The sequence below is a fragment of the Anguilla rostrata genome, chromosome 1, assembly GCF_018555375.3.
Source record: "Anguilla rostrata isolate EN2019 chromosome 1, ASM1855537v3, whole genome shotgun sequence".
NCBI lineage: Eukaryota > Metazoa > Chordata > Actinopteri > Anguilliformes > Anguillidae > Anguilla > Anguilla rostrata.
Window position 1 is genome coordinate 69,063,397 of NC_057933.1, and position 15,290 is coordinate 69,078,686.

A 15,290-nucleotide genomic window follows, 5' to 3' on the forward strand; every position below is an offset into this window, starting at 1 on the left:
TTTTGGCTGGACCGCAACAGCGTCGGAGTGATATTCACTCTGACGCCGGCGGCACGTGCGCACCACCCATGGAACCATAAAACCCTTACCCCCACTGCTGAAAAAAATCCTACAGGAAACGCTGTTAGGTCCAGCCATATACTAGGTTTTAACCTGGTCTTGTTATATGAAATATGTGAATCTATCCATGTCCATCATTTCCATTTGGTACAGTAGGTGTTGAACTAGAGGGATTTGTGTCTTTTCCAGGTTTCTTTTTGGGAACAATGATGGCTTCTTTAAAGACAGTCAGTTTGCCCTCCACCCCAATCCTATTATACATCTCCAACAACCTCACCAAAGCAGCATCAGTCAGATGGGCTAGCAGTACAGCACACGCTGTTCTTTTCTGGTGCTGTCACTCCTGACTTATCCTCAACTCACCGATAGTAAATGGTGTATCAAGAGTACTCAGATGACTATTTCTTCTCTCAGGAACACTTGATACATGTCTCATTAAATTATAATATTAAATCATTGTTATGCATCTAATGTCTGCAAATATTTCTGCCTTATCCAAATCCTTGACATTCCCTCCCCCGCCCCCCCCATGCAAGGTGGGGTTTAACAACGAGTACCCCAGTTAAAGACAGGCCACCAACACTACCTCAGCTCGCTTACATCTGCTTGTATTGAGTTCCCATTACAACTGCTCTTATGTAAATCTTATGTAAATGCTTCCCTTTACTCCATGTCTCAGAAAGCCTGACAATGACCTACCACAACCAATGAGCCAACTTTCATAACTCATTTATGTTAAAAATACTTATTGACATGATAAAAAAATGCATAGATGTATTTAACAAAAATATATTTACAAAAACAAAAACAAAAAAAAAAACAAAGGAAATATTTACAACGTAATCGATTCTGGCACATTCTTTTTCTGTTGCACATTAGCGTGGGTATACAGCACTTATTCCATTACACAAACTTCATGTGTGTTCAGTTCTCTTTCCTCATATATATTCAGATTCAGATTCAGACAACTTTATTGATCCCAAGAAGGGCAATTCATTTGCAGCTTACCCAGTCCATACACGCAGCTCGAAAACTCACAGAAAAGGTAGTTATATGTCAGAGGCAACAGATCAACATACATGGGTCGATACAAGGAAACGAGCAGCAATAAATAAAATAAAACATTTTGTTATAGTTCATATAAATAACCGAGTTTAAAAGAATGTAACAGTCATTTAAAATGACTACTGTCGGTGTTTAGTAGCCTGATAGCGGAAGGAATGAAGGACTTATAGTAGCGGTTTGTTCTCCTAAGGGGCACATTATAACGATAATTATAAAAAGTAGGGGGGACAGGACACAACCCTGGGGTGAGCCCGTATTTGAGACCTTGGTGTTGGTAGGCTACTCGAGTCGCACACTGTGAAGCGCCCCAGACATGACATATGCAATGGTTTGCGCAAGCCGTGCGTACAATTTTAAAAAGTACACAGTGTTTTAGTCGATTGCATGGTGTGTGTGCGTGTGTGTGCGTGAGCGTGTGAGTACTGTGTATTGACTACAGCAATGAATTTGCACACATCTCCGATGTTCTCTTTTCTCAATTTGTCTGTACCAGGAAGTAGCCCATATTGTTGAGGTGAATGCCCTCACCCCTGTCTTCTTTGTGCTGTAAGGGAGGTGCAGAAGGCCCCGGGGACACTAGGGGGCTCCCTTCTTCTCTGGGCAGCTGAGAGGGGGCCGGAGCTGGAGTGTGTGAGGCGGAGCTTCGAACCAGCTTGTGAAGTTTAGATATGAACTGCTTTCTGTGTCTGGACAGTGAAAGACAAGAGTTGAAGAGACCAAGTGAAAGTGAAAGAATAAAGGTGAGATTGTTTAAACAAATGAGAGTATGATGCATTCTGTTGTGTTTTTTTAAATTAAACAGCAGTCTTTTTGTTTGTCAGTTTTGTTCATTTTGATTTTAAAGGCAATAGAATTGGATTTTACCACATTGAAATCTGTAATGCCCCCCTTCCTTGCATTTGTAACAGTCAATCATGGAGGTGCAATGATCATTGCAACCTCCATTGTTGATTCAGAGGGTGCAAACTGGCATGTGCTCTCTTCCGGTGCATGTGACATCAGTTGGCACTTATCAGTGGTTCAACAAGCTGGGCTCACACAGACATGAGTTGGAAGAAGACACTTCCTGTGCAGCTCAACAGATGAAAATGCAGGCACTGGATTGCCAAGTAGGGGTCACCATTGCACGATGAAATGCTTTCTCCTCAGCCAACCAATACTCTCTCATCCCTGGACTGCTTTTATCAAGTTTCCTTTGCCAAAAATCAGTGTGATAATTGACAGGCAGCAAAGAAATATCAACAGCTACATGAGCAGCGCTGAAACCACAGTGTACGGTTCCTGTGAGAAATGTGCTGAGCTGCTGCCAGTGTGGGAGATTTATTTAGTCTGACCATGAATGGCTTCCACTCAAACAACAGAAGCACAATAAGTGCAAAGAAATGGCTGGGCAGAGTGACATAAACCAGATACAGTGATGGGCTGTTTGCCGCAGTTAGACTGGTCAGAGGTTATGACCTCATAGGGCAACACCAGCCACCAGCGTGCAACAAGGCGGCTCAGAAATCATCACAGAGTCCTGTGGTGGAGACACGTAGCACCTGTCCCCAATTTAAATACTAATGTCAACCCAGCTCCCTCAGTCTGCAGCTCAAACCTGTAAGGCTCACTCGCGCCATCGTACTTTCAAGAAAATATAATAAACATTTTTATCCCTTGGGGCACTTTGAATAGCTCTTTCCAGTTTCCTGTGATGTGTCAAATCCAGTGTGCTCACGCTGAAATTGTCCTCAGCTTTAGGTCTTACACCTTGCAATGCGTGTTATGTTTACTGACAACACATTTACCTGCGATTTTCAAAAAATGTAATAAATATGTGTACTTCAGACAGAATCCTTGGATGTAGGACAGGAGAATGAGAGGAGACATGTACCTGAGGACGTAGACCGCCAGCCCTATGAATGTCACGAGCACGCAGGCTGCAAGCACCCAGGACAAGTGGAAGGTCAGTGTGGGACGGAGTATGGATGGGGACACTGGGAAGGAGGAGGAGTGGTGGGAAAGGAACTCTAATTACATTGATCATCAACCACTAATCAGCAGTAATCATTACATTTCTTAAAGCACACTCAAAGTATATTATTTCAAGTTATTTTAATTCTTGCTTATTTGCTAGTGATATTCTGCCCTTAAATTTCTGATAGTGTGAATAACACCCATTTGGTACATCCGCATGGTACATCAAGATATATAGAAGGACAGGTCTCCTATAAAATTTTTGATTTTATTTATTTATTTATTTATTCAATAATTTATTTTTCCTACAGAATATTGTCAAAATATCAGTGAACACAATTTTACTTTCCATTCAGTGGTGGAGACTGCAAAATTTACAATACGCTCACTTATAAACACAGATGCCCAACAATTATACAGGCCTACAGCCTTTCTGATGTGCATGAACATGAGCATGCGCACACGCACACACACACACACACGCACACACGCACACGCACACACGCACACACGCACACACGCACACACGCACACACGCACACACGCACACACGCACACACGCACAGTGTCAGGCAGTGCATTTACCTAACTCTCCAGGTGGTAATTCATTCTCAGACCAATCGCCAGAGCCTGTCATAAAGGGGTCGAGGGGGTTCTAAAACGTAAATTTGCACAAAGAGAGAGTATTGGAGGGAGGGGGGGAAAGGAGGAGAGAGAGGGGATTGGTTATCTGAAATTCCTGTCTACTCTGCTGAACACTGACAAGACAACGTGTGAAACTGCAACACATTTGGTCAGACAGAGTGCCTACTTACAGTTTCTGAGCCGACGTGAACTTCACTGGAGGCACTGGGCTCCGGGGCTGAAAGAGAAAAGGGCTGCGGTCATTCCACTACTCAAATATTCCACTGCGCACTCCCGCCTGTGTGGCTCTCATGCACATCAGAGAAGAAACGCATTCACTTAACTCTGAAATGGAATGCAATCTCTTAACTCTGAAATGGAACACAAATCACTTAACTCTGAAATGGAATGCAATCACTTAACACTGAAATGGAGCACAAATCACTTAACTCTGAAATGGAATGCAATCACTTAACACTGAAATGGAGCACAAATCACTTAACTCTGAAATGGAACACAAATCACTTAGCTATGAAATGGAATGAAATCACTTAACACTGCAATGGAACACAAATCACTTAACTCTGAAATGGAACACAAATCACTTAACTCTGAAATGGAACACAAATCACTTAACTCTGAAATGGAATGCAATCACTTAACACTGCAATGGAGCATAAATCACTTAACTCTGAAATCTCATTGTTCTCAGCCAGGCTCAGAGACATCCTAGTTGTGTTTCCACCCTAACAATAGGGTACATTTACCCAGAGGCATAAGGGAAATCTTGAGTGACACACAAACACACATGTGCTATATTTCCACATAAAAAATCTGACCCACACCAGCATCACATCTCCATGTCCTCTCCTCCCTGACCCCTATACCTAGCACACACTTCCCATCCCCACACTAAATGTCATCAAGGCACCAGGTGCCTTGGTGATAAAACAGATAAGGGATTACAGAATAGGTGAGGGGGGGGGGTGCCTTTCAGAGACCTCACGGTGTGAAACAGCTGCTAAGCCCACAACACAGACAGGGCAGGTATTAAAATGTCATGGGCCAATTACTGGTCACATAGTCCGGGAGAGAAAGATCAAAAACCGGTCTAACCTTCTGAGAGAAGGAGAATCTAGAAACCAAATAGAGCATGACACAGTGAGAGAGAGGAAGACAAAAGCCACACAATCATTTTGAGTTTGAGTACCTACCAGGCTAATTTTGTGTCTTTATGCTACTCTCTCGTGTGACAGTTCAGTGAATGCACGCTGTGTTAAATTAGGCACTGCACTATGTCTTTTTTATTTGCATTAACTCCCTGAGAGCCGTACATGCTCTTGATCTGCGCTCCGCTTTTATTGTGCTAGACTGCATGTAGCTGTGTACATACACGTGTTGTATGTTTGTCATTAAGTGAGAGTACATGCATGCTCGATTGTGACCGCACATGCAGTCAGGCGTTTATATCTGTGTGTATGTGTGCAACGCATTTGCATGTGTACATGAACACGCGTCATGCGACTGCAAATACTATTAAACACAAAATGTCCTCGTAAAAGGGTTTAACAGAGCAAGTCCACTAGTTAAGATATACAATGAATTTTAATACAGGAGTATATACGTTCTTGTGCGTGTGTGTGCGTGTGTGTGTGTGTGTGCGCGTGTGTGTGTGTGTGTGTTCCCTGCAGAGGTGAGACTCACCTGTCCATGAGTGTGCATACACAGGGGGGCTCCAGTCGCTCCACTGGCCCAAATCAAACTCCTCCTTGGCCCTGACGCGCAGCAGGTAGGTGGTCCGTGACAGGACGTCGTTGATGGTGTGGTGCCCTCTCTTGGTGTGCACATCCTGCTACGAGTCCCAGAGACAGGAGTGGGTTTCAGAGTCTGGTGCAGGGCAATGCCACTGGAGCAATGCAGCATATGTTTGTGTTGCGCACAAATGGTTTTACTTTTAAAAAGTTCAATATTATTCAAAAGATTTAAAAAAATAAAAATAAATAAATAAATAAAGCTTTGTTCACAGGCTCTCTACTGTGTTACTGGCTGAGGTAAGATGAGAATTCAATAAAAATAACTGGGAAGGGAGTACCTTCGATGACTTCCTCGAATGTACTCCCCCCTATTTCCAGTTTTTTAATTCTGACCTATTCTGTCGACATGGGTATTGACAGAGCAAGAGTACATGTCAGAGAGGAAGCATGTGGACTTTTAACCAGTTTTCCATTGATTGGGTCAAAAACGAGCTTGCACATAAAATTAACTGACCACTCACACGTCCTCACGCACCCCAGCCCCACACACAAACTTAACAGCGCTTAAGACATTAAGGGTGACCTGGTCAGGAAAAAAGACATAAGGAAAGCATTTGGTAGGATTTTGCAGGTATCTATAAAAAGATATAATAATAAAATAATACAATAACATGACATAATAATGCATTATTAAGGTATGTGTTACACATAAATAAAATATTGTTATTTACATCCAGGTCCCTGGGTGTAACTACCATTATTAAATTGTAGTGACTGAGCTGAGCAGCAGCACTCTATATCGGGGCAGTTTTGTGAGGACAGGGGTACTGTTAAATATCTCTCACCATTTCGTTCGCCTCCCCGTTCTGGATGGGGAAGTACTGCAGGTGGAACTTCAAACGGTAGAAAGCTGAACTCCAGGTGCGCGGGTACTTCCAAGTCACCTTCAGCCTGTGCTCCATGCCGTCCTGCGCATGCACCGTCACATTGGCCGGGGGGTCCGGTTTAACTGCAGGGGTCAGATAGATCTGCATCACTGCCACGGCCAGGTGCGTCAGGACTGGTGTATAGCACAGGACTAGTGGATTCTCAGTCATATTGGTGATTTGCAGGGAGTGTGTGGGGGAAAAAAGCGAAGCAAACACTGAGTCGTGCATTCACAGGTGCTGAGAGAACTACAGGACACCTTGTGAAGAAAGAGCCAGACGGAGAGAAGACAATGAAGCGAGTCGCATTAGCAGATGGGCTCTGGAGGTGGGCCCATAAGCTAGTGTTACCATCCTGTGAATTTGCGTAAATACATTTTTTATAAATGGCCAATTCTCAAACTAATAAAGTACATGTATTTTCCTGTCAATGCAAAACCAAAAAGAGAATAAAGACCCTGATGGCGTCTGGCACAGTATCATCTGATTTCTATTTGATCCTTTAACTAACAATACGAAAAGGGGGCTTTATTAGTCAGTAAATCAGGCTGCACAGTTATGTGTATTTGGGCCAAAGGCTGAGAAGCACTGCCCTGACCACAACACTACCTGAGGACAGAGAGAGCCAGGCAGGCGACAGAAAGGCAATACTCACTGATGTTCTTCGGATGGACCTGAATGGTGGGACTCGTGACGTTGCCGGTAATGCTGGTCAGGCACAGGGTTGCCTGGAAAGCGCTCTTTTCCACATCCCTGCGCTCCAGCACGCACCAGCAGCGAGCCCGCGAGGGAGAAAAGGAGCACTGCTCCTCCGTCAGCTCGCCGTGCAGCCTGGGGTGAGAGAGATGGTATCAGACGAGACGCATCGTTTCCAAAATCGGCAAGATATTCACGGCTCTTTAACGGTAGAATTACACTTGATAGAGTCCAATACGCACTTCAAAGAATACATAACATAACATAATGAGGAGAACAGGCTACTAGAACTAAATTAGTTGTCTGATTACCTACAGGTTAGATAGTACCTAACACTGTATCAAGCCAAGTCTTGAAAATCCCCAGAGTTTTTGCCTTACATCATATATCTTAGTACAAGTAGCTTTCGTACTGCAGCACGTGGGTACTTGCAAAGAAGATTTTTTGTTTTGCTACCAGGTACCAGTCTCTAACACTCACCCCATCTTCATAATGAGAGAGCACTGTGGGGTCGGGGTCACTGATTGATTGGCTGTCCAATCACAGCGGATCTTGCTGGTGGGTGTCCTCCTGTAGCAAGAGAGGGTGGGCTGCTCTAGAGGGGCTGAAAGAGAGGGAGAGGTATGAGAAAGGGTTTTTTATTTAATGAATGTGCATATATTAACTGAATTGTTCCCTATGTAAAGTTTGGTGGCCCAATACTTTTGGCCTGTACTGTACATGCACTTACATACAACAAACCGTTTGCTCCCCATAATTCTGAATCCTGACTCCTCCAGACTCCAGAACAGACTGCGATTGGGAATCCCACAGGGCAGCACATAATTGGCCTTGGCAGTGTCACCCCAGGAAGGAAGAGTTCCCATTGGCAGGCTAGTCTCGTTTTATGAGGTACCTGCTTTCTGTCTGTGGTAACTGTGCTACTTGTATAGTTCGCCAGTGCAGTAACTGTACAGCTAAGCTGGTGAGCTACAGAGTGAAAAGAAGTGGCGGTTTGCTTAAAAAGTAAAATGCAATGTAAAATGAACAGACAGTTCCTTTAGAAAAAATATATAACTAAATTATATTTACAGACTGTACATATATCCAATGTATTTGTATGCACACAATTACATAGTTTGAACATATTTTGTCTAACCAACAGTTTTACTAAAAAGGAGCTGCCATTTTCATTTTACATTTGTAGAGTACCCTTAGTTCTAGTAGTCTTCTAATAATACGGCATAAACTTCATGACACAGATGCAGTACTTCGGCAAATCCATCTCCAGCCACCCACACCAAACCATTGAGACATTTAATGACATATGTCGGAGAATAAATACCAATATATTTAACTGCAGTAACAATAAATATATATAAACATTGTAAATATAGCTATAACAATATATGCTCTCATAATATTAAAACCTTTTATTTACTTATTTTATTTTACAGTATCTGTCCAAAATTAATTTGGGGAGGAACTAGTTACAGTTAATTACATGACAGCCTCACGACAGTCTTTTTAGTGGAACAAGTCAACTAGCCTGGATATAGTACATAATACAATATATGGCCAAAAGTATGTGGACACCTGACATTCAACATCTCATCTAAAGTTATGCACACTAGTATGGAGTTGGTCCACCCTTTGCTGCTATAACAACCTCCACTTTTCTGGGAAGGCTTTACACTAGTTGTTGGAGCTTTGCTGCTGGGATTTGCTTCCATTCAGCCAGAAGAGCATTAGTAAGTAAGGTTGGCCACACCTCGCTGTGTGTCCGGGACATTGTCATGCTGAAACAGGTAAAGGGCCTTACTCAAACTGTTGGAGAAGCAATGAATCATCTAGAATGTGATTGTATGATTGTATTAAGACTTGCTATCACTGGAACTAAGGGGCCTAGCCCAAAGCATGAAAACAGCCCCAGACCAAGGGCCATCCAGATACTTTTGGTCATACAGTGTATATGAGTGCAGTGTGAGTAAAGCTATGTAAATGCATAGATGTGGCATGAGTAACGTGCACGAATGGCACAAGTAATGTAGGTGCAGCACGTATGCACTCACCCGCAACAACGATCTCAACGGAAAAAACCTTTCTCCCCCCTCGGTGGCAGCTGTAGTTTCCCTTGTGACTCAGACGGAGGGGGGCGAGCCGCAGTGTGCCCCCTTCTTCCTCTCCCCTCGTCCCGAGACGTCCGTTCACCCTCCACTGCACCCTGGCCTCCCGCCCCTCTGTCCCCGGGGCCCCAGCGTACGCCCCGTCTGAGCCAGATGCGTTGGCGTTTTGCACCGCCCCACCCACCTCGCTCCCGTTCAGCCCCGTGCCCACCCCGCCCCTCTCCTCCATGGTCAGGTTGACCGTGTCCCCTGCACCACCGGCCAAATCCGGTTCCTCCATTAACTCGGACCGGTTGGCGCGGATGGTCTCCACACCACCGTCCGGCCTGGCATGGACTCCTTCCTTGCCCGGCCCTTCTCTGACATCGCCTTCTGCCCTTCCTGTGGAGGCCCCGCCGGTCTGTGCGATGTCCACACCGTTCACAGAGATCCGGCCACTGCAGTGCAGGGTCACCTCAGTACCTGGGGCCAGCACCTGCACACCACGTGGAGGAGCTGGAAAGGGTCAAATGGAAAGGACTTCAGTCTGTAAATATGGTGCTTCATGAGGGGTGGGGGGGAGGTCAATATTATTTAGAAAGATCACAAATAGGTACCAAAAAGGCTTTGAGGTGTGTGTGTGTGTGTGTGTGTGTGTGTGTGTGTGTGCGTGTGTGTATGTAAGTAGCTGACACAGTGGTTGTGGTTAACTGGGCAGCCCTGATAAACACAGCTGAATTGCACAACTAAGCAACTGCATGTTTCAGTTCCTCTTCCCATCTCTTGTCATTCTCTAATATGTGCACACAACCAACAGTTTCATACATCCTCCCTTTATCAACCCATCTTGTCCATCAGATTGTGTGAACATTTTAACTTCCAGGAATTAATTAATGTTATTAAACTATGCCACTTGGTGTCCCAGAAATTGATCTTTCAACACGTAAAGGTTGAAAGCTCAAAGTTTAAATTTACTCTGATGTATACAGACCCCATTTAGTTTCTTCAGGGTTAGTCAAAGTGAAATTATCATTAGCAATCACTATTCAGGAATGTTCTTTTTTTCCCGATTAGACAGTGGTGAGAAAATAACAGCGTCCATTTTAAATGTCACCATTTCGTTTATATGCTGATCAGATGCCTTTATGTGGGCAAGAACACATTAATACCACTTATGGCACATTTTTTTAAATCTTCCCTTGAAAAAAAAAAAACGACAATCTTAAAAAATCGCATTTACTAGCCATGCTGATGAAGCGTTTGATATTGTATGTTGGGTTTCATGTGGAAACGGGAACAGCCTATAATTTAAATACTTCGTTTTCGAAGCTGAGGGTAGGCCTACATTTTGTAAGTCACTTTGCGACACAAGTGACCGGTTCCAGTAATAATTTGTCAACAGAACATTTAACTGTAGTTGAGATGTGCAATATGCTTAATGAAAACAAGACGTTAAAACACATCTGAAGCCAATGAGTAGGCTAATCTTAATTGTTAAGGTCATAAGTTCATGAATACAATAAATTAATATTGTCATAACCTACGTTATAATGGATAAATGCTTTCGAAATACTACTAATGAAAATAAGCAAATGGGTAAATAATAAGCCTACTGAACAGCTTAAACGAATTAATACAAAGTAAACAATAATAAATTGTTAATCAAACTAACAACAACAGCAACAACAAAAAGACAAACCTTTTTGACGGCATATTCCTTCTTGAAAACATTGGACCTGGATCTCGATCAAAACACCCAAAATGAGATGAAATGTAGTCCAAATACGCATTTTCATCGCTGTGATGTCTCTCTCATACCTCTAAAGAAATTGACTAAGTATGCAGCACCAGTTCAGAAAACAACGACGCTTTTTTCTAGTATTATGCAATATAAAAATATGTAGGCTATTATGTTGTAAAAACTAATCAAGCAGAAGCAGATATCGGTTGAAACTACTGTGTAGTAACCGATATGGGTTACTACAAAAACCTCTGTAGCGACAAACTTGATATCTCCTTTAGGTTAACCGTTAACCTGTCACAGCGTTCCTTCTCAAATTAGTACTGGACCCAGAGAGGATGAGAAAGAAATACGTGTTCACACTTCTGTGGTTTGAAATCCAGAGGATGACAGAGCCGCAAAAGGAAGACTTGTCACTGTTGCCTTCCCATTTCTCTCCACAGACATACGTATATAGGCTGCTGTTGGTCTAGAAACCCGGTCTTGCGAAACCTAGAATTATTAAGACAAGTGCGGTATGACTTTACCCAATCCTTTTGAAAATTATTTGTATATGCTAAACTCAAATTAAAAAAAACAAGTAGCCATAAGCGCAACGGCAAACCACAACAATGCAATTACATCACTAGCCTATAGAAATCACAAATCAGAGCAAAATACACAATAATACAGTAAGCCTACGTGCATTAGATGAAAGTAGGACAATACATTGTCAAAAAGGATGCGTCAATATCCATCACACAATTTATGTGTTATGAATGGAAACTTTAACAGCGACTGTTGAAAGTAACAGAACGTGTTGTCCTTAACAAGACATGTAGGTGTGTTTAAAAATGACACGTGATTAGTTGTTTTTCACATTTTTGAGTGTAAGTGAGAATTCAGCAAGCAGGTTGAACAGATTGTTCATGTTCACACGTCAAAGAGCTGCTAAACCGATCTAATATTGTATGGTTCAATCATTTTCCCCTTGACCGTTATGTTGCCAATCGCGTCACTTATGTAATGCAAAATTAACAAATAAACAACTGCTTAAAATGAAAATACTCTTATTTACGTTATGCCCTACAGGTCCTGCGCAACGTTTAATGCAGAATTTAGTTGCCACTGTTAACTGATGCTTAGCGCTCCTCAGTAGGCTCATGACAGTTGTCACAATATAATATCTTTAAAAAGTATGTACATCAAGTAAAAGTTTTTCTTGGAATTCTCAAAACAACAGGACCTCCTACAGACAATGGCAACATTTCCTCACTGAACACATGTAATGGCTATATACAATTAGCATTTTTTATTTTTGTCTCTGTGGTACAAATTACTTAGTTTTCCCCCACTCTCAGGTTAGTCCGACTGACCGCAGCCTTCTCTTCGCAGTTTTAGTCATATCTAACTAAAGTCCTTTCCCAATCAATGAAGACAAATCAAAACAGCACACACCCAAAACAAAAGATACATGAAAATGAATAAATTCCATGACTCAAATGGGTACGTTTCCCTCAACAGAGGGACACTGAATTATTTATTGACCACCCTTCAACCTTTCCATTCAGCTTGAGCACTAAGACCCAACAGTCTTAACAAGAGTTACAAGGCCTGATATATTGGATACATTTGAAAACGGCCCAAAAACTCAAACATGTTCTGAACATCCAAACTTTGACCCACCCTCTTGTGCGTGAACAAAACCCTGTCACAGCTTCCATTTTATTGCCAGATGTCTTCCTCTGGGGAAAACAATGAGAGAAGCAACAGTACGCACAAATATTGAGAAGAATAAGCACTTCTTATGTGGGGGTGAGTCAAAGCTCTGGTACGTTCTCTGTAATACTGTTTTCTCTCAACAAATATGACAAACCCCAAAAACGGTACATCCCAAATACAGTTAGCGAGATGTCAGCATTCATATCGAGGTCTGTTGGTCTGTCCCAACTGAGAAACTACAGACCAGTCCAAGGCAGGACCATTGTGATTTGTGACTCCAGGACGCAGTGCAAACACTGTGAGAACCTGAAGATGCAGGCTATTGAAGAGCTAATGAGTGCAGTCCTGTAATATCTCCACAAGTCTCCATTTCAGTTCTTAATCAGATGGGCCACACCGATCTGAGAGAGCTCCTTTTTTAAAATAAAAAAAGTCCAGGCCAGCATGACCTAGAGAGGGGTCTTGTTTTCTTGGTCCAGTACAGCGGAGCCCAAGGCTATCTGTGAGTATTTCGCCTAATCCTGTGCAGTGGTGTGCCTCCAGGCACAGCCCAGTTCGACCTGCATCTGCCAGGGGTAGCTCACCGTGGGCAAGAGCACCAATATGGTGCAGAAAAGGAGGGTTTGAGGGGTAAGACTGAGTGCTAAATCCTGCAGTGTCCAGTAAGGTGAATGTGGCGTTCTCACTGAGAACTATTGTGTACACAGCTTCTGAATGCTCACTTGTACAATTCCATGTTGTCCTGGCAGTCCAAACATGAGGCTTCAGAGTCCGCTCAGTAGCCAACGACTAACAATTCTTCAACTCTTGTTGATATAACGTGGCCGCCCTCACACAGGCTACATTAAATTAATGAGAAAATAATAGCTTTCATATGATATTGTTTTTGAATCAATGTAAGTTGTTGTGTTTACTTTTTGAAAGAGATTAAGAAAAGTTGAGTTTTGGGTTCGTACAGATGTGCCAAGTGAAGCACACACCAAGTTGGTGGGATACACTTCAGGAGTGGGAGAGCAGCAGCATCCAGAAACTGATGGTGACTGACTGACCGTTTCTTTGGAAACATCAGCTGCCCCAAATAAGCCGAGACCTTAAAGTTCACTGACACGAGGCTTTTTTAAGAGTTTGTAAGGAAAACAAACCCTTGAGGGAGGGAGAGAGAGAGAGCGATAGAGAGAGAGACATAAGGGGAAGGAGAGCAGGAGAGAAACAGGAAACTGCCAAAGTGTGATGGGAGGCAACTGTTCAAAGAATCAGTGCAGTGAAGCAGAGACACACGGACTGGTTGCTGGGGAGAGGCAGATTGTAGAACGCTCTCGCTCCCAAAGCCTAGATCTCAATGTGAGATCCCAATGCCGATTCATCAATGGTTTCAAGGGTAACACTTGACATACGGTAAGTACACCTTGATAAAGGTGTCACCATGTGTACAACAATTTGGATATATATTCAGAACCAGAACAGCCCCTTATCTGTGATTAATCTGATAAAGGTCTATAATAATATTCCCCAAGATTCCCTCTCATTTCTCTCTCCATTTCCTGTCCTTCCTGGCTTCTGTCCATCCCTTCAGAGTGAATTCATGGGTGGGATGACAAACATGTATCTACAGATTGAAGCCTATGTTTACAATCAAAACTGAATCACACTGCTGTCACACCTACACTGCATTGCATTTTTAAACTTTTTTAAATTAATGAGCGTAACAGTTCTGTCTCATATCTGAATCGTATGAAAAAATCCTTTGTGTCGGAACGGAAACAACTTTTGTTGTCATCTCCTTTAGAGAGCATTTCTTCAGAAAGAAAGGTGTATGTTGCTTGGATGCCCCCCCCCCCTTCATGGGAGGGAACAGAGGAGAGAAGGAAAGTCAGGAGTCACCTGGGTGTCAGGAATTCCCATTGAGTCTCTGGGACACTCAGCAGTGGCATCATGGCGGTACCTTTGCCTGACATGCCCAGGCACAGACTGGGGGGGGGGGGGGGGCAGTCCCGCTAATCTCAGAGAGGGCGCGGCATTGGTGCCACGCCCGGCACAGTCATCCGGTGGGTCTTCCTGCTTGCTGCTCACTCGGCGAGGGAGCTCTCCTCAGCGATTGGGGGGGGGCCCGGGCTGCTGGCGCCGCTGATGCGTGCCCCCACCCCTCGCCACCCAAGCAGCGCCTCCTGGGGGGACGAGAAAACCAAAACCCTTGAACAAGCAGTTCTGAAACAACTAACCTCTTTTCTCCATCAGAACCACCTGCTAGACCCTCACCAGTCTGGCTTCCGATCCGGGCACTCAACAGAGACTGCGCTCCTGGCTGTGACGGAGGCACTTGCCACTGCAATAGCCTCACGCCTCTCCTCTGTCCTGATCCTTCTTGACCTGTCTGCAGCTATCGACACGGTCAACCATAAAATACTCCTCTGCCCTGTCTTGGTTCGCTTCCTATCTTGCAGATAGGTCCTACCAGGTCACCTAGAAGGGGTCTGCCTCTGCTTCTCATCCCCTTGTTACGGGAGTACCGCAGGGATCTGTACTGGGTCCTCTGCTGTTCTCCTTATACATCAAATTTCTTGGTTCAGTTATTAATTCACATGGCTTCTCCTATCATTGTTATGCAGATGACACGCAACTCTTCTTTTCTTTCCCCCCCTCGGCCACACAGGTCGATAAGATATCTTCCTGCCTGGCTGACATC

At 43.6% G+C, this 15,290-nt stretch overlaps 2 protein-coding genes across 3 annotated transcripts in view; both read right to left on the minus strand.

Moving 5' to 3' along the window:
• Positions 1-773: 773 nt before the first annotated feature.
• On the minus strand, positions 774-11,692 carry il6r (interleukin 6 receptor). The gene is made up of 10 exons (XM_064353698.1): positions 10,865-11,692; positions 9,133-9,681; positions 7,562-7,685; positions 7,041-7,216; positions 6,305-6,468; positions 5,410-5,557; positions 3,897-3,943; positions 3,667-3,736; positions 2,999-3,101; positions 774-1,811 (listed from the first exon to the last, which is right to left on the minus strand). The coding sequence occupies exons 1-10, from the start codon at positions 10,959-10,961 to the stop codon at positions 1,601-1,603; spliced, it is 1,689 nt and encodes a 562-aa protein (XP_064209768.1). The 5' UTR covers positions 10,962-11,692; the 3' UTR covers positions 774-1,600.
• A 700-nt stretch (positions 11,693-12,392) lies between these two features.
• atp8b2 (ATPase phospholipid transporting 8B2) overlaps positions 12,393-15,290 on the minus strand; it is a 49,045-nt gene continuing 46,147 nt past the window's right edge. For both annotated transcript variants that reach the window (XM_064353685.1, XM_064353676.1), the window contains one exon: positions 12,393-14,772. In XM_064353685.1, coding sequence (XP_064209755.1) covers positions 14,674-14,772 — 99 coding nt within the window. In that variant the 3' untranslated portion in view covers positions 12,393-14,673. The remainder of the gene's footprint in view (positions 14,773-15,290) is intronic.